Source organism: Acromyrmex echinatior, chromosome 17 (assembly GCF_024713525.1).
Source record: "Acromyrmex echinatior isolate Ae372 chromosome 17, ASM2471352v2, whole genome shotgun sequence".
NCBI classification, from domain to species: Eukaryota; Metazoa; Arthropoda; class Insecta; order Hymenoptera; family Formicidae; genus Acromyrmex; species Acromyrmex echinatior.
Genome location: NC_141868.1, coordinates 208111 through 234133, shown reverse-complemented (window position 1 = coordinate 234133; position 26023 = coordinate 208111). Strand labels below are relative to the sequence as shown.

Below are 26023 nucleotides of genomic sequence, written 5' to 3'. Positions count from 1 at the left end.
GACTATTATCAGTTCCCAGTAAAGTGAAAAAAATTTTCAATTAATAGGATATTTTTTATTTATTCATAAAAATAAACATTTTATTTTATAATTTAACCTTAAAGGACAGTTTACAGCTCTGTATATTCGGAATTAATTCTTGGCACTCGGATTACTCGAAGATCACGTGATCAAGCTCGCACTGCTAGTTTGCATCTCAGATTTACATTGCCGAACGCATCTAAAAGAAACAGAGAACAGAGAATAAGAATTTCAACCTATCAGAAATCATGTATTGTGGAATACACAGTTTCTGATAGGTTGAAATTCTTATTTTGTTCCCTGTTCCTTTTATTGTGCGGAACTCCTAAAACCGGTTCAACATTAATTGCAAGTCGATCGCAAGTTTATTACGATAGCCAATCTGAAACTTGCATTTTGAAATCAATGCTTCATATTGGCTATCGCAACAAACTTGCGATTAGCTTGCAACTAATATAGAACTGACTTAAAGTGTGTATGATAAACATATAGCTATCATATCGAAGATACATATACCATAATCGTCCTTTGGTCATTGGTTCATAACTTACCTACTGTTCAGAATTGCGTTCCAAAATTCAACTCTGTCAACTCCGAGTATCATTTTATCTTTGTTGGTCACTGAATGTTAAATAAAGATAAAGGATACTCAGAGTTGACAGAGTTAAGTTTTGGAATGCATCCCAGAAATACTGAGAAAGTCTATATCTTTTCTTAAAATTTTTCTGCATACGAATTCTGTGAGACGTGTAGATTTTCTCGACATTTCTAAAAAGTGTTCCTATTTGTATAAAAAATCTGAAAAGTTTAAAAAATTATTCATAAATTCTGAAAAAATTCTAAAAAATTAAAATATTGGGTCATCTAAAAAGTATCCGCGGTACTTTGTCACTAGATATATGACCATCAACACACATCTAGTGACAAAAAACCGCAGATACTTTTTAGATGACCCAATATAACAGTCTGAAAAAAATTATTAACAAACATTGAGATTTTCAAATATAATATATACCATATATTAGCTCGCAGGACGTCTATAATAGAATAATATAACATGAGCCAATATGGAGTAATACTAAATATAATATCAAAAAGAACTAGAGTACTAACTAAATGCAGGAAACCTTCAGGCCGACGTTTTTCCCTAGTCAGGCAAAATAACCTCTTCGACTGACGTGTTTACGCACTGCGCTGTTTGTCTCGAATCTCCTCGTCTACAATTTCTGTCCGTAAAAATTCGTGAATGACAAGTGAACACTCATCGAAATAAAATATAGTTTCTATGCCGTTCTATGACAAAACGGTTTTGCGGGTTTTGCACTATTTTACGTACACTATGGCACAAGAAGATTACGAATCGTTATGAAAACGTTATAAAACATGCGCGCGCGTTTACATTTTATATAATGAAAATACCGGTCTCGCGCAAACTGTTTACCAACGTCTTGTAGTGGTCACATTGCGTCCACATACACACACAAATAAGTAAGTTCTAATAAAAACTCTTACATAGATATATCTTACGTAGATATAACATGGTAAAAAATTTTTCATGCATGAATACCCAGCAAACGAGAATGGATTGAAATTAAAATGGATTGAAATTTTTTTCTATCCGAATGCGTATTAAATAGCGAATATTTTTTTGGATTTAATTGGATTTAATTAGATTTAATTAGATTCAATTGGATGCAATTTGATTGAAAACTACATTTCCTATTCAAAATTTTGAATTGAACAGTATTCACAATGTGTGTTGTACACAGAAAAAGCTAATATTATTTTTAGATTGAAAAGCATAGAGATATGCTCCATGCAATTTCCTATAAATGAATAAAAATGCATTCAGGATTGAAAACCATTTATTTTAATATTCATGAATTAATATTTCTGAAAATCTGAATCCATTTCAATTTATTTCAATCCATTCTCGTTTGCTAGGTGACTATTAATTTATAAAAATAAAAGGAAAAATGGATTTAAAAAAATGATTTATATCCCCGCATCAGCTGACAAAAATATTCAATAATCTTTAATAAGTAATATAAATATAATAAATATACATTTTTAACTGTATATTTATCCTGGTGAAAATTTTTCTCATAATTTTTATACAAATTGGAACATTTTTCAGAAATATTCAGAAATATTCAAAAAATTTACATCTTCTCTCAAAATTTTTCAAGTGAATTCTGAAATATTCTGAAATTTTTCATCCCATAATTTTTAAAAAATATTTTTAAATTTTTTAGATTTTATAACATTTCATCAGAAATTATACTTACAAAAAAAATCTTAGAAATCTTATGATATTTCATAATTAATATATATATAAAATTCTGAAAAAAGATTAGATATAGATATAGATTTTCTGAGAAATGTTCTAATTCTAATAAATAATAAGGGTAAAATGTCATTCTAATAAAATATGCTCGATGTAACGGAAGCAATGCACTTGCACAGTTTTATTACACATTTTATACTATTCATATAGGCTGGTTCCTAATATTTTTTTTACTGCTTTACCAATGAGATTATATTATTTTAAATTAGCCAATTAATAATGCGAGCAAATGATATACACCCCCGTATAACTCGTGCAAAAACATTAGATTAACTGGATTAACAAATTAAAAATCACGGAATGTTACTTTTTAAAAGTAACAAATTACTCATTAATAGAAAAAGTAACAAGTTATTACCGTTATTAGTTATTGATTTTTAAAAGTTATAGTTACCATTACTTGAGAAAGTAACATTTGTTACTTTTCCGTTACTTTTTTAAAATCGATGACCACCATTCACAACAGAGGGGCTTTCTAGTCTCAAGCGCTATGACTGGCTTGTGTTCAATAGTGTGCAAAATAACAATCGTGATAAAAGTAACTGTAAAATTCGTTTCCAAAAAATGTAACTTCCTTACCATTATACAGTTACCAAAGAAAACAAGAGTAACGCAATTATCAATAAAGTTAACAAAAAAAAAGTAATTTATAACTGTAACTTCAATTACAAGTAATGAATTACTTCTATTCCTTATTAAAAATTTATCTCAACTGTGTGAAAACTCTGTCTTGAAAAATTTGTCGCCCCCTCAAATTTGCCGCTCTAGGTAAGTGCCTTGTTTGCTTATACATTCTATGCATTAGTCCGTCACTGTAAAACATGTATAAATATTCATAAACATATACACGGTGTAATAAATTGATCTCACAATTTATATTCTTAGCTCTAAATATGTTTTTCAACATTTCTTGTTCATAATCTCCTATGACTATAACTAATTTTCTGACATTGTGTGCATCCGTAAATTTTTGGTGACACATAAAGGATTTTATAATTTGACGTTACTTCAGTTCTCACCACGGATCAAAAAATTGATTTGCAACATAAATTTTATAATATAGACATCATCATACATTTTGACTTCTTACTGACATACAAGAGCACTATGTGATATCTGCATTTCTACTTTTATTTGTATGTATAAAATAAAGTCCTTTATATTTATATTAAATTAATGTAAAAATTTTTTGGAGTGGCTAAGGAAGGCTAAGTGCGAAACGTACGTGCATGCTTTATATTTATTATAAGCGAAATAATAGAATAAATTATAAATTAATCATCATCTGGTATGCTCGTTTAAATCTATGATTTTTGTATTTGTTTTGTTTATTGCTTTGCAATCATCACGAGCGTGAATTTAGATTAAATTTTTTAATACTTTGTTAATTAATGACAAAACTCTCGCATAGCAGCAGAATGGATTAAATTGAGTTGAAAAGTCCTCTGCCATTTTACAATTTTCACAATAGTTAATTATTAAATTATTAAAAATTAAATAATTAATTATTAAATTATATATTATAAAATTATTAATTAAAAATTGCTGAATATTGGTTTGTAATATTTTTTTTACTCAAATACTATCAACTTTACAGAAAAACAGCAAGAGACAAAAAATGATTTATTTTCTTCTCATAAAGTTTTAAGAATTTTTTCAGAATTTTTTTAGAATTTTTTAATACTATATTTTCTTATGGTAGTAAAAATAAGAAAATGCAATAATAAAAAGTTGATAAAAAATTCTGAAAAAATTTGTAAAGTTCTATGAGAAGAAAATTAATGATTTTTGTCTTTTGCAATTTTTCTGTAAAATTGATAGTATTAGAGTGAAAAATTATTGAAAACCAATATTTAGCGATTTTTAGTAATTAATATCTCATTAACCAATGCGAAAATCGCAAAATGGTAAAGGACTTTTCGACTCAATTTAGTCCGCTTTACCTGCTCAGGACGAATGATGCTGAAATTTAAGGATACCTTATATAATTATTCATATTATAAATATTTATACATGTTTATGTATGTTTATACATACTTATATATATTCATGCATGAAAAATTTTTTCTTGGTCGATCCATGCAATTTTTTGAAAAATCTGATTGTATCTAAAGGACTAATTGAAATGTGAGATGATTTCGTATACACTCATCGATACGTGTACATTTTAGTATGTAAAAGAGATTACGATTAGCGTGCATGCACACTTGCTAAGTTGATGCATTTTCCAAAACAATTAGCATCTTCCACTGTAATAGGAATGAATGAATAAACGAGAAATAAAAACGAGAACAGCTCCATGAAAACATCGCGAAATGGCTGCTACGCCCTTTTCTCATCCTCCTTTCGCACGATGGAATAAATTTTGCGAGATGCATGCTTGATAAATCGCCGATGCTCGAATTCCTAATTTGTACCATATGATTAATGAATCTCACCTGTATTGTAATTACAAATTATACTTACTGATTTATAGCATCGGAATGCTATAAATCAATCTGCAGCTTGATTTGGCCTTTTTACTAAAGTATTTTTATGTATGTTTACTGACCCACTAATTTGAAAGTGACGCTAACTTCACTCCGATGCCGCGCAACATGACGTTAATGGAATCAAATTAAGTTGAATTAAAAAATACGAAAAAATTTAATATTGCATCTATAAGCATAAATCCTGCAAATCATTAATTATTATTAAATAATTAAATTATTAAACAATGAAAAATTCGTAATTACATCCGGCGCGTTTATATAGTATATATTTATTCGATTATTATCATTTAAATAATTCTGAGCTCGATCAAATTACTTTAAAAAGAGTAATATGTGTGATGTTTATCTCTAAAAGATTTCTAATTATTTACATTTATTATGAACTATTGTTGAAAATTAGTAATTTTTATGAAATCGTTAATTTTTCGTATAGATTATTTATAATTTATTAATCGAAAACAAATAAAAAAATTAAACAAAATTTTTGTAAAAATCCTTTGTATTTTGAAGAATTTTAAATTATAATTACATACAACGCTATAATTTAAAAAATTTTATAGTGAATTTTAATAATTTAAATTAATATTGACTAAAAATTCATCTAAATATATACAGTGGTTTATTTTAATCTTAACTAGGCAATTAATTAAATATTTTGAAAATATGTAAAGTTATAATATAGCAACGTCACGATTGTACGTTTCCATCTATATCATAGACTTTTCTGCGTATGTTTGAAATATTCGAATATAATAAAAAAAATAAAAGAATAAAAGAATAAAATGAAATACTCTGCATTTTTTAGAAAGCTTCGAGGCGCGTTCGCAACGAGCTGAACGCAGCTAATTGCGCGGCGGGTAACAGACCAATCCGCGTTGCCGCGTGAACGTAGCCGCGCTCACAATGGACCGGACGCAGCGCTAACTGCGCGACGCGCGACGCGACGCGAGAAACGAGAGAAGCGAACACTCCCTACGGAGTGTTGCGTGCGCGTCGGTGCGTTCGTTCGATGGATTGCCATTTATGGTGATCCCGAGTGACGACGAGGGAAACATCAAACCAAACATTACGCTTGTAATGCTGTAGAACAACACGGAGGAGGATAAAAAAGGAAGGAGGAAAGACACTCCGTCTCACGGAAATAAGTAAGCACGCTTCCTCTTTGCCTCTCTTGACTCTTGACTGCATCTTACGACACGAACTCCGCCGCTTATCGTCCGCTTCGGTTGCACGCGTGAGCAGACATTGGAGTGATGATGCTTGGCAAATATAAAGATGACGGCATCGTCCCCGTCGTATGAATAAGCAGAGGGTGCATGTCGTGCACGACTAAGCAGTTCCCGGCCGATCGTAAGACTTGATCGCAATCCTTCCGTTTCGCGTCGAAACGGTTCCCTGGAAATGGAAGCGAAATCGTATGTAATCTAAGATGACCAACTCCTTAATACGGGAGAGTGGAACATTAAGCAAAAATCAGTGGTGTCGTAATTAAATTTTAATGGATAAACGTTTTTATAATTGTTAATGAACCTTGTGAATAATATTATATTTGTAAATAACTAATTAACACAAGTATAACATTACATCAGATCATAAGAAAAATTACATTAAGTTACGAGATTACATTTTGTTTTTTTTTTTCTTAATTCTACTGAGTGTATTTTATGAATGATTTTGGGTTCTTTTAAATAAATCAAAATTCTTCAGACTTTTTATTTGAAAATTATATTATTGTACTATATAATATTATTACGTATATATTAATTTTGACAAATAACGTAATTTTGACAAAAGAGGAAAAATTTATAATTACATTCTTAACTCCGGAATTAATTTAAAATAGAACGAAGAATTAAAATTTGAGACTGTCTTCTAATTTGAGATAGTTATCTTAATGTAATCTGAGTCATGTTACTCCGTCAGCCTGGAAACTCTTTTTGACACAGATCCCTCTTATAACAAAATTGGTTGGATGCATTAGTGTGTATTGGTACAATATTATATACCTGCGATTTTGCAGAATGTTTAAATTTCTTACCTTTTCTTATTTTAAATATTTGTTTATGTAAATGTTCAAATTAAAAGATTAATTGCTTATCTATGATTTTGCAGAATGTTCGGCAGCTCAAGATGGATCCTCGTGTTGGGGGTGCTAGCGACGAGCCTATCGGCCTCGTTTGCGCAAGCAAACTATCCTCTTCCTCCTCCAGAAAGATTAACTGGCATGAATCCATGTATCAGTAAACAGACATGTCATGAATGCATACAGACTCCGCATTGCGCTTGGTGCGCAGCGCCAGTAAGTCTATATTAGTTTGATCAAAAATTCTTATATCTTCTCTTTATGTAGTTCTTTCACTGACAGAAAGATGAATAAATTTGTAATTTGATATTTTATTAATATGGATTCTAAAGTGGCTTGGCTTTCATAGAAATTTTCGGAGAAGAGGTGCTTCCTGCCGAATATCAATACTAAGATATCTGCGACGTGTCCTCCTGAGTCCATATGGAATCCAGATATCGTCTTCATCAGACTGCGACATCGAAACTTGACGAAGGGTGGTTACGCCATTGGTGGCGGAGGAGGAGGAGGATACGGTAGCATCGAAAGTTCATATTCCAATTTTTCATCTTCCAGCTCATCTTCTTCGCATTCTCATAAAGAGAGTTGGGGCGGTAGTGGGAGCAGAAGACAAGAAGCTGTGCAAATGTGGCCGCAAGAAGTCAATCTGAAGCTTAGAATAAGTAAATTATTATTATTATTATTTGAAAATAAAAAATAAAACTAAAATTGTGAATATTTTATTTTATTAACTTGATACATTTTTTATTTTAGATGAAGCTTACGGAATGCATTTCGCTTATTCGCAAGCAGAGGATTATCCTGTCGATCTCTACTATCTTATGGATCTGAGCAAATCTATGGAGGACGACAAGAAAAAACTGTCTGACTTGGGCCAGTTATTGGTCGAGAGTATGAGCAAGATTACGAGCAATTTTCGTCTGGGTTTCGGTAGCTTTGTCGACAAAGTCGTGATGCCATACGTCAATACGGTGCCGAAATCGTAAGTCTCGAGATAAACCGAAGAAAGTATACCATGCTGTCCAATGTGCCATTACTCATTTTTTAAATCTTTAATCTCTCAGTCTTATCGAACCGTGTGACGGTTGCGCGGCGCCTTACGGATACAAGAACATCATGAGGCTTTCTCAGGACACAAGCAAATTTGCGGTACATAAATATCCGTACCTTAGCATAATATACAAATTTTTAATCATACATACAAATCTAACTGACTTAATAAATCTAACTTTAATTCGTTTCTATTAATGTAGTTTATTTTTACAATTTAATTCTCTAGATTTAGAAAAACTTTCATTAATTCTGGATTGAAATTAATAAAAAAATCTTATTCTCTACCTTTTCTAGTGAGACGTTCTTGTTTACAGGGATTAGTACGTAACGCATCAGTATCCGGTAACCTTGATGCCCCAGAAGGTGGCTTTGATGCGATCATGCAGGCGATAGTTTGCCGAAATCAGATCGGTTGGCGCGAGAAGGCGCGCCGGCTGTTGGTATTCTCAACAGACGCCGGTTTTCATTACGCGGGCGATGGCAAGCTGGGTGGTATTATCAAACCGAATGATGGTTTCTGCCACTTGGATACCAGTGGCATGTATACCCACTCGTCTCTGCAAGACTATCCGAGCATCTCGCAGATCAATCTGAAGGTGAAGCAGAACGCGATAAACGTCATATGGGCAGTCACCGAGGAACAGATCAATGTCTACAAGCGACTGACAAAGCAGGTGGAAGGTTCCTTTGCTGGCAAACTCTCGGACGATTCCAGTAACGTTGTGGAACTGATCCGCGAACAATACGACGCTATCTCAAGCTCGGTGGAGATGAAAGACACAGCCAGCAGTGCAATCAAGGTAAAATATTTCTCAAGCTGCTTGGGCACTGGACCGGTGGTTGAGACGTCGAAATGTGACGGATTGAAAGTCGGCACGAAAGTGGAATTCATCGCGGAGATCGAGGTTACCAGCTGTCCGGCCAACAGATCGGAATGGAAACAGAAGTTTGATATTTATCCGGTAAATCGAATCATTATGCAAACTTAATTGGTCAATTGGAAAAATGTCTCAGTTAGTTTATTGTTTTATTTTTGTTTTCTACATTTATATAGGATGTCCCACGTAAAATGATCACGATTTTTCCGATGTCTAAAAATTAGTTTTTAATTGGCTATAAATTGCAATATTAAAAATTTGCAAAATATTCTTTTTTAGGAAAAAAAGTCAAGGTCACCCTAATTTTTTTTAAATAGCACATATTTTTTATTTCATAATGTTACAACTGATGTCAAGACGAGTCAATGACCTGCTGTACTATGACCTTGAGATGACCTTAAAATCAGATATGTGGGATCAATGAATGGAAACGTTTTCGTGAAAAATTATTTTATTTGTATTAAATTTTATACGGACATATTCTACAGTAGAAAAAGATTTTTATTAGCAGCATATCAACTTTCTTATTGTAGGAATACATTTTCGACAAACTGAGACTGAACTATGATTTGCTCTAATGACAAATTAAGACTGAACACAAAGAACTATTGTGACAACATTCGAGCTATACTACAAGTACTACAAATTATGTTAACATTTTTTTCTATACATACTACATACATACACGTGTGTAATAAATTGTGAACTATATTCGAGAATACTACGAATTCAGAAATGGCTACGTCGGTTCTTCAATTTGTCTACAGGTACATTTTTACTACTGATACCAATGTAATGAAAAACATGTAAAATTTAATATAAAATAATTTTTCACGAAAACGTTTCCGTTCATTGAACTTCAAGGTCATCTCAAGGTCATAGTATAGTAGGTCATTGAACTCATCTTGACATCAATTACAATATTATAAAGTAAAATATATGTTATGCCATTTAAAAAAATTAGGGTGACCTTGACTTTTTTCCTAAAAAGAATTTTGCAAATATTTTTAATATTGCAATTTGTAGTCAATTGAAAACTGACTAACTTTTATTCAAAATAATTTTTGCCGGAAAAATTGTGATTACAGTTACGTTGGACGCCCTGTATATTTATCTTATTTTTATATTTTTTACTTTAGCATTGTTGTAATTAATCGGACTTTTTCTAGGTCGGTATCAACGAGACCCTCACCGTGAATCTGGAGATGCTGTGCGACTGCGAGTGCGAGCGTCAAGGTCACATGTATGAGGAGCATGCACCAGAGTGCAATGGCATGGGCACACTCAAATGCGGTGTTTGCGAGTGTTACGATGGATTTTTCGGCAAACATTGCGAGTGTAGCTCACACCAGGAACTTACTGGCTTCGACAAGCACTTCCAGTCCTGTCGTCCTGACAACACCTCCCTCGTTGATTGCTCCGGCCGTGGCACGTGTGCTTGCGGTCAATGCGAGTGCGAGGAGCGGGAGAATCCGGACGAGGTATTTCCTGAATTCTCTAGCAGATAAATTCTTGTATGACAGACATTTTTCTTTAACCTTTTTTTTGGAGTCTCCATCGATTGATATGACCTTCTTTAACCTTTGCATCTATAATTGCAAAATTTATTTATTAATTTTTAATAGCTTATTAATTATTATCTCAAGTAACAATAGTTACACACAGCGGAACATATACAAGAAATATATAAGAAAATGCAAAGAAAAGAAAATAGATATATAATTAGAAGTGAAACAAAATGGAATAGATAAACGTAATTAACAATATTCACGTGGAGAATATTTGCGATGTAGATTTATATTCTTATAGATAATATCGGGACATTTCTGCGAGTGCGACAATTTCTCTTGTGATCGTGATCAAGGTAAGCTCTGCTCTGATCATGGCACTTGCGAATGCGGTCAGTGTGTCTGTAATTCTGGCTGGACTGGACCATCCTGCAACTGTAGGTCTTCTAATGATTCCTGCATCGCGCCAGGGACCACGAACGGTGTACTCTGCTCAGGTCATGTAAGTGATTGAAAGTACAGGGTTGGCCATATTCGACGGAAAGATCTGGCAACACTGTAACTTTTGACAGAGATTGTTAGATCGAGTAACGACGTTTCCCATGATTGAAAAAAAAACATCTTTCCGTCGAATATGGCCAACCCTGTATATGATGACAGAAAACTACAGTTATTATTTAATCCTTCTTTTCTGATATAATTTTAGTTACAGTGAAATATAATAATTATATTTATATTTACACATTATTTTAATAATCAAAGAAGAGGATATTTAGTTATAAATTTGGAAATATTACAAAAATTAAGAGATTTTATAAGATCTCATCTTTTTCTTTATAAAGGGTGACTGTATTTGCGGAGAGTGCATCTGTCACGAGGAAGGCAGCATTCGATATTCCGGTAAACACTGCAATAAGTGCCCGACCTGCCCAAGTCGCTGTGAAGAGCTGAAGCCCTGTGTACAGTGCCAGATGTACGGCACCGGAAACTACAGCGTTCCGGAGGAATGCGCGAGGAATTGCAAGGAATTTGTACCTGAGGGAGTCGAAACAGTGATCGTCGATGTGGACAATGATGAGGTGCCATGCTTCGGCACGGACGAGGATGACTGCAAGTATAACTTCGTCTATTACTACAATGAGACCAATTGCCTGCAAGTGCGCGCTCAGAACGAGCGTGAATGCCCGCCGCAAGTCTACATGCTAGGCATCGTGCTAGGCGTGATCGCGGCGGTAGTCTTGATCGGTCTCGCATTACTACTGCTGTGGAAGCTGCTGACGACTATACACGATAGACGAGAATTCGCCCGATTTGAAAAGGAGAGAATGATGGCAAAATGGGATACGGTTCGTATTTCTAATATTATAAACTATAATCAGATCGAGCTTTTAAGAATTAAACTTCTCAAATCAATTTTTATCAAAAATAGAGGGAAATCTTGAGTACCAGAATAAGTTTGCAATTATTTTTTTGAAAAAGTATTGTATAATTAAAAAATTAAAAGGCATTAAAGAACTCGTAATGCAATAAAATATAAAAAAATAAAGTAAAATATATAATTTAATAAAAAGATAATACAATGAAATTAATTATCAAACTCTCAAGTACTACTTTTTGTAAGATTTATTCTGTACAAATTAGTATAAAATATTCGTTTTGCTCGCTTTATAGGGAGAGAATCCAATCTATAAGCAAGCGACTTCCACCTTCAAGAATCCGACCTATGCCGGGAAATAACGTGTCTCGAAATGAAAAAAAGGATAACGTGAGATTTAAAAAAAAGAATCGCATCGTCACTGCGACAGAATGCGATTTCAAATAATCGTGAATGCCGATCGCATGCGATTCGGCATCTTGTTTCGAAACTTAGCAAGAGTTTGAACTACACGAAAGCTTCAAACGGCATAACAAGATCTAAAGTTAATGTTTTAGCGTATATAATTATTTAAAGGAACTAATATTTAAATATATATATATATATATATATATATATATATATATATATATATATGTATATATATATATACACGGTATGCTCTATTTTTTGTTGAGATATTTGTAAAGAACGACTTAATACTGCCATATAACATAGACTGCATTTCGGATGCATCCGCGTGTGAAACGCGCTAATTGTTTACGAAGTCGTAATTTTATCGCAATCATATGTTTTAAGAACCATGCTAGTTAGACTAATTCCGAAACTCAAGTGCCTTTAACGTCAGTATCGTAATACGCTTGCATTAACTTCTGTTTTTTTTTTCTTTTTTTACCTTTTTTACAATATTATTTATATAACAATGTACGGGATGTTAGTTGATATGTGAGATATAATTTAGAGATGAATTTAAAACCCGTGCAGAAACAAGAGAGAAATCTATACATGGATCTATTTCGCTTTGTTATATCAGCTGTTTAGATACATTATATGCAAGTTTGCTATTTCTGTATTGCGATAAATTTCCGATGTCACTTTCAAGATAAAGAAAATCTTGGCAAATATTGGAAAGCGGCAAACTACTAGAATTTCGAGTGTTATATAATGTTTTTTTTTTTTTTTTTCAAAAAAGCAAACTGTAGAATGACTTATAAAATGCTACGAACATCGTTCTTAGTCAGCAAAATTATGCAGATACGAAACTGAGCATTCGTAACCATTTCGAGACAATTAGTTGTAATAGTTTGAGATGCAAAAGTAGTTGTAATTCCGAGATGAAGCGAAATAGGTCGTATAAATTTTTTATTTTATTCTTCATCGTTAGTTCAATTCATAATACATGTCGCATATTAAATTATATCTCGTACTACGTTATGTTGGCTACACATGGAAAGAAAACATTGTTTCTTTGACTAGAAACGAATCTTGAAAGTTTTATACTATTTTTTTTACTAGTGCAATCTGTAATGTATACTAAAGATACTTCACGCAGCGAAATTCGACGAATTGCATTTATCTGCGAACTTTATATCCTGTAATGTAATTGTTTTAATCGTTAGAGTATATTTTTGCGCAACTAAGGAGACTCGAAAGTGTTTATAGGAAATTGTATAAATGTATAAAGTACTGCCCGACCCGAGTAGAAATAAGTTTACTCCGTGTTATAACGTTAGCTCGATGATGATAACTGCACGATTATGTGACTCGCGTATTATTTCGTAAAAATATATATATATATACATATGTAGGATGCGCCTTAATTAAATGTTAATTCTTTATGGGAAGAAGAATCTAGAAGTGCAAGAAAAAATATCGGATAAAATTTTATTAATCGAATACTAAATTAAAGAAAATCTTATGAATGCCTTACATTTTCATTGTAATTTCTCAGAATCGAGTAAAAGAAGAATTGAGATATTTCTATAAATTTATATATATTTTTCTATAAATTTAACTCTGATTGTTGAAAAACTCAAGTTTCAACTCTCATTTAATTTCATTTTGAAAAAGAAACTATTGTAATGAAAGACAGACACTTTTTCAATTATAAAGCCTGAATGATTGGCATGAAGTGTTTCTCTCAAACTGCAAATTCTCCCCAAGGAAATTGACATACAATTAAGGATTGTTACCCCCCCCCCCTCCGTACGTCACGTAGTCAGTTGTAATCAGTTACGACTGATATTTCTAACGTAGAGGAGTATACCGAGAATTTTCCGGAATACGTAAAGTATAAATAATTCTGAAAGTAAACAGTTACGTGTGTGACAGCTGAATTATTTATTTTCAGTCTTATCTCTTTTCGTGAATCTCACGAAGGAGTCAGATTGATCTGGAAGGATTAGGAGCACAGAAGTGGCCTTTTCTTCACTGTGCCACGAAAAAGAGACTAATAACAATAGACGCGGTAGACGCGAAATATCAAGTTCGCCGCGCGATCATTATGTACACATTTATCGTGTTGTTTGCTAAACTGTTTTATTCTTTCTTTTTTTATGATGTTTTGATGGCTAATTTTATAATATCGCTAACCGCGTCCTCGCGACATTAATCGCGTTTTTTCTTTCTTTTATATACTTATATATATTGTATAACTCCAACGAGAATTAATTATAATCGATGTTACTCCACGTGCGATAGTTCGCAAGACTCGTTATATGTAAAATCCTGTCCGAGGACTAATAAAATCGATGTGTTAGTAAAACGCCGTCGTTTTTTAATTTACAGGAGATTGCCCAGGTAGCTCTTAAGATAGGCCTGTTCTTTTTACATATCCCAGAACTGAACTTCTTGCACAGTTCATCTTTTATCTTTTTCTCTCTAATGTGAAAAAAAAGAAGAGAGATGAACTGTGCAAGTTCAATCTTAGGATATGGAAAAAGAATAGATTTGCAATTTCATGATTTGTATTCTATCTGAAGGAGCTCTGGGAACTACCAGGGGATATCACAGATCATTGTGTCAGCTAGAATGGCAGAAGGGCACGAAAAATTGATTTATGGCTAAATTAATGTAAGAATATTGAATAACGTCATACGTGTGTGTGTATTCATGCAACGAGAACGTAAAGAATACGAGGAAGAAAGAAAAGGAAAGAGAGAACATGGATTATCTCTCCTACATGCTCTATCTGTTTTGATCAATTATCCGCTGTAAGTCTCTTTATGATGTCTCGATTCCATATATTGCTGAAAGGACTTTCTTTATTTGCTACTCTTACATGGGGATACGTGAGGATGTATCGATATCAATATACATATCGATAAAATTAATTATAGCAGTACACGATCAATCATTTTTTAATGAGAAAGTTTTTATTTGAATTCACAATTTCAGTAAAATTTTTGTCAGTTACATTGTTAATAATTAGTATACGGTGTCAAAAAAAACTTTTTACTATAAAATAGTATCGTAATAATTTTGTTTTACTTATGTAGAAATTAATATTATAAAATATAGAAATATTAATATTAAATAATAGTAATATTAATATAAATATGAATTAATATTAATATTAAAGTTTGATGTGATTACTTCTATCAAAATTTTACTTTCTTAAAACAAATAGAATCATAGCTTGTAATAACCATAAGTTTTTTTTGCTTCATTTATAAAAGTGCTTCTCGTATATTCATCCAACTTTTTAAAACTGTCTGTGTTGATTACATCTGTAGTATTTTCTATGTAGAATTCAAAACAATATTCCTGCACTACCTGAAAATTATAGAGAATATACATAAATATTATTAAAATACGGCGTTCATTTGTATTGAAGATATAAATAAATAAGGAATAAAGATACATTTCTGCAGTTAATGAATTCTAAAGCAATTTAAAAAACAAACTAAGAATAGAAAAATTGTTTAACGATATTTTCGGAACTAATCTCCAATTTTGCATCCTCCTAACTCGTAAATGACAAAAGAATTTGAAAAAATATTCTACATTAAAAACAAAAATAAAAACAAATTGCAATCGAACTAAATATTAATACATCAATTTTATTATAAAATATAGATCATGATACTTTCTTCCAAAAAAGTAACAGGAAAAAAAAAGGAAAATTCGAGACTGTCAAATAACCTTGTTATTATATATTTGCGCTATTCTATAAACAGAGATCATATTTTCTTTAGTTATTTCTTCCTTTATTTTCTTATAGCAACTTTTTATCAAATGAATTTCTCTGAACTTCTCAGCCATTATTAAGAGATCTGCAATGAAATAATTTTAGTCGTGAACTTTAAACAACAACGTATATAATTATGCGTATTTAACTGAAATTCACCAAATTTCTTGTCCAAAGATACAAGATTAATCTCGCCGGTATATATATATTTTAAATAGCTGTAAACAATGATATACGAAAACTGATCGAACCTGATAACGCTATAAAGAGAGAAGCATACGAATCAAATATAAAATATTCTTAATAAGAATAACATTTACTTATTTTCACAATACTCACTCTTGACCGTTTTCGGATGTTATAAATCGATCTATATTTCTGAAATATAAAGAACTCTTTTGTAACACAAACTTATTGACATAAATAGATCGCATTCCGACTTTTATCACAAGATCGGTGGGAATCTGCGTCAAAGGCATAAAAAAAAACACGTGTAAGAACACGAATGTTAGTTGAAATTTATTATATTTATTTATAAGTTTATTATATATATATATATATATATATATTTTTTTTTAAGAGATATATGCTGAAAATCTATAAAGAGGCTAAAGGAAAGAATTAGAATAATTTAATTAATTTCGATGTAAAAAAAAGCAAACAGATTTTCTTGAATGACTTGACCAGAACTTCTATTAATCAAGTTACCAGTTACAAGCCTGAGAATTTCGAAAGTATTTTGAATTACTTAAGAATTTAAAAACATAAGTACTACAATTCTAATTGATAATCAGAAATATCCATTAAAAATGAGAATATACTTAGACAGATAGAGACAAAACTTACAGAATTATCAAACGTATCATATAATTGTTTACACTCTGCTTTGCGAGATGAACTAGCACGCTGCGCGTTATTCCGCGTAGATGTATCTTCTAGTGCAAGTATTTTGTTCATATTTTTGGATATAAGATACTTGATTCGCTTATCCATAGTTCTGATTTGGCCCGTCTAATTATGTAGTCATGTATTCGCAGTCTTCTTCTTCTTTTATAGCACTTGCTTTCGAATGAAAGTCAATCTGGAAAGTCAGTCTTGTGGATAAACAAAAGAGGTGTTATGCTAAAGAACGGAGAATCAATATGTTTTTTAGTTTAATTTAGGACGTTTCGTAGAATAGATCATCACGCACGTGTCGACGAAGATTGTACAACTGGTGCTTGTATTGTAGTTTGTATACAGGGCTGGCAACTTATCTTGCCCGTGAATATAGAATTGTTAACTAACGAAAGAAGGAGGGAGGAAGGAGGAGGAGTTGTTACAAAATGTCGACTCTATTTATTTTTTTACTCTTTATTTATTTTGTGTGCTATTTGTTCCCTTTTTTACAATTACGAATTGCGATAATCTGTCTAACAGTCGGTAAGGAATCATTTATTACGAGTGTTAATTCTTACAGTATAAAAGTTGAATCCACGTGCCTAAAAGTTGACTCTCTGCTATGCAGCTGTCATCACAAATATCGGTCGGCATTCGCGTATACATTTTAAAAAGTTCACAGTTTTTAATTCAATTCTTAAATTCCTTTGATGTGGATTTTCACATTAAGCTAAATTTTGGGTGCAGAATGCTCCACGATTCCACACTACAATTGCCGGGCCTGTTTGTATTCGTTGTGTGCCGAGACGGAGCATTGCATGCTTCGATTTGAAGGAGAAAACACTAGCAATATATTGTATTTGTAGGCGATAAAATTTCGAATTTAATGATCAAAATTGATTTCAAAATTCTCTGTGTTATATTGTCTATTTTCTGTTTATTTTCCGTAATAAAAAATCGTTTATCGTATACGTGAGGAGAAGAATAAGTATCATCTCTAAAATTATAACCTAATTCTCCAAAAAAACATTTCCATTCTAGACGGAAATATTTCTCTTATCAATTAGTGCTACTGTGTGTATTACTTTGATTAAAACGTCAAGGTCTAATAGATTAGAATAGTATTATCCAATAGATTAGAATAGTATTATTTGTATCTACAAATTCTTTGTCTACCATAAGCTGTCCCCTCTTAACACGTTAAGAGTATATTTTGTTTTGTTATCAGAAAAAATTTCTGATAACGAAATAAAAAATATCTTTGACGTATTAATCTTATCGCAACCTTATGCAGTATACAGAAATAATATTAGGTGTTGGAATTAATTCGTAGCGTTTTACAAGTGATGGGAATTACTTTCATTAATGTATTTTTTAATGCTCATGTGAAATAAATAACATTCTTTCATTAAAAAACGCTACGAATTAATTCCAACACCTAATAATACAATATTAACATCAGATCAATTATTCTTTTGAATTAATAATTAATATAAGATCAATTTATTGCGTTAAAACAAGAGTAACAAATATAAATTTAAGTAAGTTTAAGTTTTCTTAGCTCTTTTTACCTTTTATTGTTGTTAAATTTAAGTTTATACATATTTCTACGTTTATGTAATAAATCCGTATCTGATGTTATAACACAATCTATACAGCACAGATCATTTCAGCAATATACAGAATGTTCCGAAATTTGCAAATAAAAATACAATAAACAATTTTTTTTCAAAAAATTAAGTAAGAAGTTATTTGTAAATTTTTATTTTAAGCGATAATTTGTGAAAAATATAAGTGTTTAAATATAGCCAATTACAGACTGCATTTAAATGCTGAAGTATGCACTTACTGATACTATTGTACGCGCGATTGGATAGGTGACCGTCTAAACGTATAATCTTCGTAATTAGCTATATTTAAACCTTTATATCTGAAAAAACTATTGCTTGAAATAAAAATGTTATATATAACTTTTTACTCAATTTTTTAAAAACTTCCTTCCTGTGTATTTTGATTCGCGAATTTCGGGACACCCTGTATATTCCTAAATTTAGAATAAATAATAATTTTGGATATCAATTTCAAACCAAATTGGTGTCAAATTGCAAACATTGCAATAATGTTGTAAACTTTGTGCTGACACCAATTTGATTTGAAATCGATATCCAAAATTATTATTTATTCTAAATTTAAGAATTTTCTATTTAAAAGTAAAATATTCCTCTGTTAATAATAAATAGGATTGTCCTTATTGATCTTATTTTATTTTTAGAATAGGATTTTGAATTTGGAAATCTTTTTCATAGGTATCGCATATCTTTAGAAATAATAGAAACGCGTTTTGGAAATAAATAAACTACCTTCTACTTTTTTTATGTTTATAGGAATTTATCTTTACATCATTATATCGCTGTCTCAATATCCCGAAAAAGAAATTTCAAAATCGAGTAAAGTATTTGTGAATAATTAAGATACATTTTTTAAATATTTATGAACACACAAGATGCATTTTGAGATATTAAAAATATCTGAACTGCGTCATATTTTGTTATCTCATCAAATTTGTTTATCTGATATAGAGGATAGAGAGATGTATATTTAATATAATGACGCGTATAGTCGATGACTCATCCTGTGTTTACTTCAATAGCTGTACTACGTTCTTCGAATAAAAATCGAATAAAGCGAACAATAAGCTGTGAATTAGATGTTTTGGCACAACGAGCGAAAGTATGTACCTTTATTCCTTTTTGTATAATTAAAGTTAACAGGAATTTCGTGAGTATCGGTGCGGGAGATTGTGTAAATTAATGGTTAGATCCGGTTAGATCCATAAGCGTAGCCAGGAATTTATTTAGGGGAAATAAACTGAGACCAAATTAGAATTGAGGCTTTTAAGCTCAAGAAGAGAAATAGAGAAAAAGTATTCAGACAATATCCAAAATTGGGACGTCTTATGTTCCGATATTATACTGTCTTATTTATTCTTCTTTTACGAATTTTTGTCCTTGCCAGAATAAAGTACCATAAAATCGGAGAAAGAACAAGATAAGATGAAGAAGAGAAAAAAAGAGGCTCATGATAACGTTAGAAAGAGGAAGGGGACGAGTCTTTATAAAGAGCTGAAGAAAACTGACCTACTCCACTGTCTCCTTTTAAACTTAAAGTGCACGGAGTGGAATTGACCAATCGCGTGCACGATACGCGAGACTTCAATGGCGTAGTGCAGCACTCGACTCGCGATTGATCGATATATCTCTCTCTTATTATTTCAATGTAACTTCAACCACGATGTAAGAATACAAGGTCTCCCATATTGCGCATAATAACGATAGCAATACTGGAAACAACCAATCAAATTTTGGCCTCTATACATTTTCCTGTGTATAATAGCGCTGGCATATTGGAACAGCCAATCAAATTTTGATCTCAAATTCATTCTTCTGCGCATCCTCAGGAACGATATACTTTGTCTTCTTACATCATGGCTTCAACTACATGCGATTAATTAACTTGAACATTTAGCATTAAATCAACGAATGCGCTCGTTTAAGGAAACGTGTCGGAAAACCTGTCGCAGCTGTCGGAATATTTTAACTCGATTAAAGTGTCGCGGATATGAAAGAGAAGGGAGACAGGAAACCGGTTTATCGATATTTTAAAGCTTACTCAGTTTGTAACATACCGACAGGTGTATATGTGTCATTAAGAAACGCATATCATAACGCGTACTTCTTGAGAATTAAGTAATAATAAGAATTAGATAATCGAGAATGATTAAACAATACATACCAAGACTACTGAGAAAGATAATCGACTTATGTAATTCATTCCTGTCAATGTAGATTAATATATTAATCTCAATTGTACTCATTTTTTATTTTTTTCTTATTCTGTAAGAAGTAAAAAAGAAACAATTACAATAAATTAAACCGAGATTAAAGTTTATCTAGATTGGTAAATATGATCTCAAAAAATCCCAGCAAACTATGAATATAATGCTACATATCGTAGATGTGAATAATATATATTAATTTATATATATGTTACATAGCAATTATATTTGTGTTTGCTGGATCATAAAAAAAGTAAATATTTCCCAGACAGCACACTATATTTATAAAATATTTACAAATATTTATAAATATTTATAAGGCTTATTTTAAATATGTTGTAAATATTTTTGCGGTTTTAGATTGTATAGATTATAAACATTAATAAATGTTATGAAATATTTATTGTAAATCTTGTAATAAATGCTATGGAAATACTTAGGGTCTACTTGCTACAAATGTTTCGAAGCGTTTGATTGACCAATCAGAAGAAAGAATTTTACTAATTGGCAAATCAAAAAATGTTTCGAAGCATTTGTAACCCGCAGTCTTAATAAGACATTATAATTCAAATAAAAAATACTTACAGAATATTAATTATATTTATCAAAAATATTACATTAAATACTTAATAAACTATCTTTTAATAATATTTCGAATAAAGCTTTATATACAATATTTATATAACATTTCACAAAAAACGAATAATAATAAATATTTTATCATAAATATTCTGTGCTGTTTGGATTACGCAACTGAGTTTGTTGTTTGGAAGAAGAGACAAGAAAAAAATTATTTTATATAGATTTTATTAAATATATATAATATATTAGACTGTCAAAAAAAAAAAAATTTTTTTTAATTGACTTAGGTCAAAAGCTTCCATTTTATGCCATAAAAGAACACTTTTAAATTTTTATCAAAAAATATTAAGATTTAGAAATTGCTATATATAGTGATTTTTAAATCAAAGTTTCGATTTTCCTTAATACATGTTTGATTTGATGCAAAAATGAAAAACCAGATTTTTATTAGGGGGACCGGAAAGTAATGTCGTTTCTGCGCATGATATTCGTTTGTCATTTATCAGCTCATTGTGCACAAAGTAGTGCCAAAGACATTTTAAGGTTAGAATGACTTGTTTACTCGTAAATAATTAAATCTTAAATTTTTTTAAATAATTTATAGTGAAATGGCCAGCCAAATACCAGAAGAGGTACATATCCGACATTGTATGCTTTTTGAGTTTCACAAGGGTAGTAACGCAACAGTTGCTACCAAAAACATTTGCGATGTTTATCCAAGTGCATTAGACGTTCGTAAATGCCAAAGGTGGTTTTCTAAGTTCAAATCCGGTAATTTTGATCTTTTCGACTCGTATCGATCAGGAAGACCAACAACTTTAGACAATGACATGTTAAGGGCGGAAGTGGAAGTCCGTGTCAGACAATCGAGGAATTGTCAAACGCTCTTAACCAACCTTGGTCGACCATCCAAGAACATTTGCAGCAGATTGGTAAAGCAAGCAGAGCAGGTGTTTGGGTCCCGCATAATCTGTCCGAAGAAAACAAAGCTAACCGGTCCACCATATGCAACTTATTGCTTCAGTGACACAATACAGAAGCGTTTTTTGATCGCTTGATCACTGGAGATAAAAAATGGGTCCTCTATGATAATCCAAAACGCAAAAGGCAGTGGCTCTCTCCGAATGAATCGCCACGAAGTACAGCTAAGCCAGGTTTACACCCCAAAAAGGCGCTTTTGTGTGTTTGGTGGAGTATTCGCGGGGTCGTTCATTTTGAACTGCTGAAACCTGGACAAACTGTGAATGCAGATCTTTATTGTGAACAATTGAATCGAGTAAATCAATCTTTAATTGAAAAGTGCCCAGCGATTGTCAACAAAAAAGGCGTTATTCTGCAACACGATAATGCAAGACCGCACTGCGCAAGACGAACCCTGGAAAAAATTAATGAATTGGGGTGGGAGGTATTGCCTCACCCACCATACTCGCCCGATATTGCGCCATCGAATTTCCATTTATTCCGATCGCTACAACATTTTCTAAGTGACAAAAAATTTGAAAATTTGGATGACGTCCAAAATGCCATCTCCAGATATTTTGCTCAAAAATCAATTGATTTTTATCGATTCGGCATTGAAAATTTGCACACTAGATGGCAAAAGATTGTTGATAACGAGGGTGATTACATCATTGATTAAAAATAAAAAATTTGTTAAAAATTTATCTGTTTGAATTTAATGTAAAAAAACGACATTACTTTCCGGTCCCCCTAATAAAATACTGTATATTTTTTTGGTCGCTGAACACGATGCAATAATTCATTCATTTAACTCTATATATGGTTTAAGAAATGCAGCCCGATTAATGTGAAAAAATGATCAAATTTCGAGTTCAAGGTCGATTTTAACAAGATTCCAAGCGTTCAAATGGGTTCATTACTTCAAATTGTAAGTCTGTTCACCCAGAATAAGAGTTGAAATTTTCCCGGACCTCCTATAGGGCCTTTAAAAATTGCATTTAACTGAATTATAAAACGTTTTTAAAGATAGAAAAATTTTTTTTACAAGTTCTAAAGTATATCGCTTTATAATTTTGACATCCTCAAATCAAATGTCTCAATTTGATAATAAAAAACTCTTTATTAGTAAATGAAATGAATACATAATAAAAATATATGCTACATACACATATATATATATAATATGTAGTTTATTTCAATTTATTAAATCATGTTTTTTTGTATTTTTTCACATTAATCAGGTTATATTTCTTAAAGCGTATATCGTAGAATTAAATGAACCGTTTTTGCATCATGTTCAGTGATCAAAAAAACATACCATATTTGAAATCCAGATTAAGCTAATTTTGCATCAAATCAAACATCTATTAAGGAAAATCGAAACTTTGATTTAAAAATCGTTCACTAGCGATCTCTAAATCTTAATTTTTTTCTTTTAATAAAAATTTAAGGATGTTTTTTTGGCATGAAATGGAAACTTTTGAGCTAAATGGTTTAATCGATTAAAAAAAAAAAATTTTTTTTCTTGACATGTCTATATTAGACATATATTTCTTTTATGCATGAGAAATTTGTTTTCGACATCGGAGAAAAATAAATGACGTGCGTTTATACTTAAATTTAGGCATTTATCAAAACGTGAAGATAAAAGAAGTGTTTCGATATATGTACATAAAAATTCATAAGAGACTAATAGTAAAAAAATCGAATAAGGAAAACTCTTCATTTTTTTTTCTATTTTTATAGAATTAAAAAACGATGAAGAGAGTAAGTTAAATTGAGATCAAAATTGACCGAAACATAAATAAGAATTAGAAGATAAACAGTAAGTTAAACTGAGATTAAAGTTAATCCTGCTTAGGCCCGATCTCATAAATATAAGATTAATGTTAATCTCGGTTCAATTTATTCTTTATCTTCTTCTAATTTTTAGATTTACGAAAAAATAAAGAATAATGGCTGGTTTATGCTTCGGTCTTAATCTTAATCTTAAAAGTTGGCAATATAGAATGCCATAAGATCATTTATGCTTCCCCAGTCTTAACCGTAGTTTTAATCTTAGTCTCAAGACAGTTTCTATCTTTTAACTTTAGTCCTTAACATTAAGTTAGGACTAATTCTAAGACTAAGATTAAGTGCAAAGCATAAACCAGGCATAAATTGAATCGAGATTAAAATTAATCTTACATTTGTATGTATTGTAATTTAATGTCATAAATTCTATCATCATATAAGATTAATGCGATGATAGAATTTATGACATTAAATTCGTTTTGACATGCAATTTTTACTTTCAGAATCTTCACCTTCCCTCTCCCTCATACAAATATATATTTATCTCGTTTTATAATTACAAAAAAATTTGTAAGGATTTTGAGCAACACGAACAGATCTTCTAATGACTTTATAAATGTAGAGAACTGTTTGAAATACTTTCATTTGAAAAACAGTATTTGCAAGACAATTACATTTTATATTTTATGGGAGCATATAAAAGTATTTTGTATTTCAAATACTAAAATTGACAATCATAATATTATTTAAATTACAAAATATATACAATATAAAAACTTTAAACCTTTTGATTTTAAATACAAAATATACTTGTATTGCAAATTAATATTATGTTTTAAATTACTTAGATAGCACAGAATATTTATGATAAATATTTATTATTCCTTTTTTGAAATGTTGTATAAATATATAAATGTTATATAAATATGTTACACATATTATAAAACTTTATTCGAAATATTATTAAAAAGCTAAATATTTAATGTAATATTTATAATAAGTATAAATATTTCAAAGTATTTTTTATTTGAATTATAATTATCTTATTAAATATTTCCATAGCATTTACAGTAAGATTTACACAATAAGTATTTCATAATAAAAAAGTATGCAAGAAGGGCAAAGAGCCAATAACGTATAAAAGAATTTTAATTTAAATAAAAAAAATTAATACAAAACAATTATAATAAATAAACGTTTCAATTCTAATCGAATTATTTTCAATGCAATTTTAAAATATGTAAACATCGTTCTAAATAAAAAATATGCACATGGTTCTTACAATATTATTATAATTCCTTAATATCAAATTTTTCATTTTGTGTAGTACGCTGCGAGTCATTTTTATGAAGAATTAATAAAATCATAAGAAAATTCTTAGTAAATAAAAAAATAGGTGTTAAGAGTCCATTAGTAAACAACGAGAAAAAAACGCATGTAGATTGTAGTCCATTTCGCGTGGTACAATATAATAGTCTTTTTATTTAATAAGTTATTATAAGCAAATTTTCAAAGGTAACAAGCATCTGATTTGCACGATGTCAAATAACGAAATGTCCAAATATTATATTTTATAATATTTATAATAAATTATTTATGATTTATGCAATCTAAGACCACAAAAATATTTACAAAAATATTTAAAATAAGCCTTAAATCTAAATAAATATTTATAAATATTTCGTAAATATTTTTTAATTATTGTATGCTATCTAGGCAAAGTACCTACTTCATATATCTGTCCCTCTCTTGCCAATCCATATAAGTACGCATAAAAAGAAAGGAGAAGGGAGGATTTCACGTCGATATTTGCCCAAGATACTTTCCGAGATCCTTTCTTCTTTTCATACGTAAAATCACGCGATCGTGATAAGCGCGACTCGCGTGCGACTGTCACGTGTTATGTTTACATGCAAAGTGGGGACAGGAGCGAGAAAAAAAGAATGCGAGAGAGAGAAAGGGAGAGAGAGAGTGGGAGATCAGGCGGTGGAGAGAGCGCGACGTATATACACATATATATGAACGAA

The 26023-nt window shown here is 30.9% G+C and overlaps 4 protein-coding genes and 1 long non-coding RNA gene across 11 annotated transcripts in view; 3 read left to right on the top strand and 2 right to left on the bottom strand.

Moving 5' to 3' along the window:
* Positions 1–1275, bottom strand: part of DNAlig3 (DNA ligase 3) — a 63580-nt gene extending 62305 nt beyond the window's left edge. Inside the window, exon 1 of the mRNA XM_011063991.2 lies at positions 1135–1275. The gene's annotated coding sequence lies outside the window, so the exon portion shown is untranslated. The remainder of the gene's footprint in view (positions 1–1134) is intronic.
* A 124-nt stretch (positions 1276–1399) lies between these two features.
* On the top strand, positions 1400–14521 carry mys (position-specific antigen beta subunit myospheroid). Of its 2 annotated transcripts, XM_011063988.2 has the most exons (12): positions 1400–1509; positions 5666–6005; positions 6103–6275; positions 6973–7159; positions 7293–7605; positions 7697–7925; positions 8008–8092; positions 8311–8958; positions 10044–10355; positions 10684–10884; positions 11225–11728; positions 12054–14521. In XM_011063988.2, the coding sequence occupies exons 3-12, from the start codon at positions 6262–6264 to the stop codon at positions 12117–12119; spliced, it is 2559 nt and encodes an 852-aa protein (XP_011062290.2). In that variant the 5' UTR covers positions 1400–1509; positions 5666–6005; positions 6103–6261; the 3' UTR covers positions 12120–14521. The 2 variants fall into 2 exon arrangements, with proteins under 2 accessions (XP_011062290.2, XP_087271434.1); XM_087415308.1 differs by lacking the exon at positions 6103–6275.
* A 591-nt stretch (positions 14522–15112) lies between these two features.
* LOC105150728 (RCC1 and BTB domain-containing protein 2-like) lies at positions 15113–25900 on the bottom strand. Of its 6 annotated transcripts, none has more exons than XM_011063994.2 (7): positions 25726–25898; positions 20618–20718; positions 16793–17027; positions 16286–16410; positions 16106–16206; positions 15901–16031; positions 15113–15531 (listed from the first exon to the last, which is right to left on the bottom strand). In XM_011063994.2, the coding sequence occupies exons 3-7, from the start codon at positions 16937–16939 to the stop codon at positions 15388–15390; spliced, it is 648 nt and encodes a 215-aa protein (XP_011062296.1). In that variant the 5' UTR covers positions 16940–17027; positions 20618–20718; positions 25726–25898; the 3' UTR covers positions 15113–15387. The 6 variants fall into 6 exon arrangements, with proteins under 6 accessions (XP_011062296.1, XP_087271436.1, XP_011062298.1 ...); XM_087415310.1 differs by lacking the exon at positions 25726–25898 and adding an exon at positions 22139–22277; XM_011063996.2 differs by lacking the exon at positions 20618–20718 and having other exon boundaries at positions 25726–25900.
* On the top strand, positions 17072–17792 carry LOC147906800 (uncharacterized). The gene is made up of 2 exons (XR_015548053.1): positions 17072–17368; positions 17573–17792. It is a non-coding gene; the product is annotated as an uncharacterized LOC147906800 (long non-coding RNA).
* On the top strand, positions 20748–22904 carry LOC105150727 (histone-lysine N-methyltransferase SETMAR-like). Its single transcript, XM_011063992.2, has 2 exons — positions 20748–21785; positions 21847–22904. The coding sequence occupies exons 1-2, from the start codon at positions 21709–21711 to the stop codon at positions 22298–22300; spliced, it is 531 nt and encodes a 176-aa protein (XP_011062294.1). The 5' UTR covers positions 20748–21708; the 3' UTR covers positions 22301–22904.
* Positions 25901–26023: the final 123 nt, after the last annotated feature.

Bases quoted from the DNA above. Each gene is read 5' to 3' on its own strand.
- LOC105150727 (XM_011063992.2), top strand. From the start codon at position 21,709: ATGTCGTTTCTGCGCATGATATTCGTTTGTCATTTATCAGCTCATTGT. The intron at 21,786-21,846 runs GTTAGAATGACT...AATAATTTATAG, and splicing joins AGTGCCAAAGACATTTTAAG to TGAAATGGCCAGCCAAATAC.
- LOC105150728 (XM_011063996.2), bottom strand. From the start codon at position 16,939: ATGGATAAGCGAATCAAGTATCTTATATCCAAAAATATGAACAAAATA. The intron at 16,411-16,792 runs GTAAGTTTTGTC...CCTTTGACGCAG, and splicing joins ATGATACGTTTGATAATTCT to ATTCCCACCGATCTTGTGAT. The intron at 16,207-16,285 runs GTGAGTATTGTG...CTCTCTTTATAG, and splicing joins ACATCCGAAAACGGTCAAGA to CGTTATCAGGTTCGATCAGT.
- mys (XM_011063988.2), top strand. The intron at 7,606-7,696 runs GTAAATTATTAT...TTTTTATTTTAG, and splicing joins CAATCTGAAGCTTAGAATAA to ATGAAGCTTACGGAATGCAT. The intron at 8,959-10,043 runs GTAAATCGAATC...GACTTTTTCTAG, and splicing joins AGAAGTTTGATATTTATCCG to GTCGGTATCAACGAGACCCT.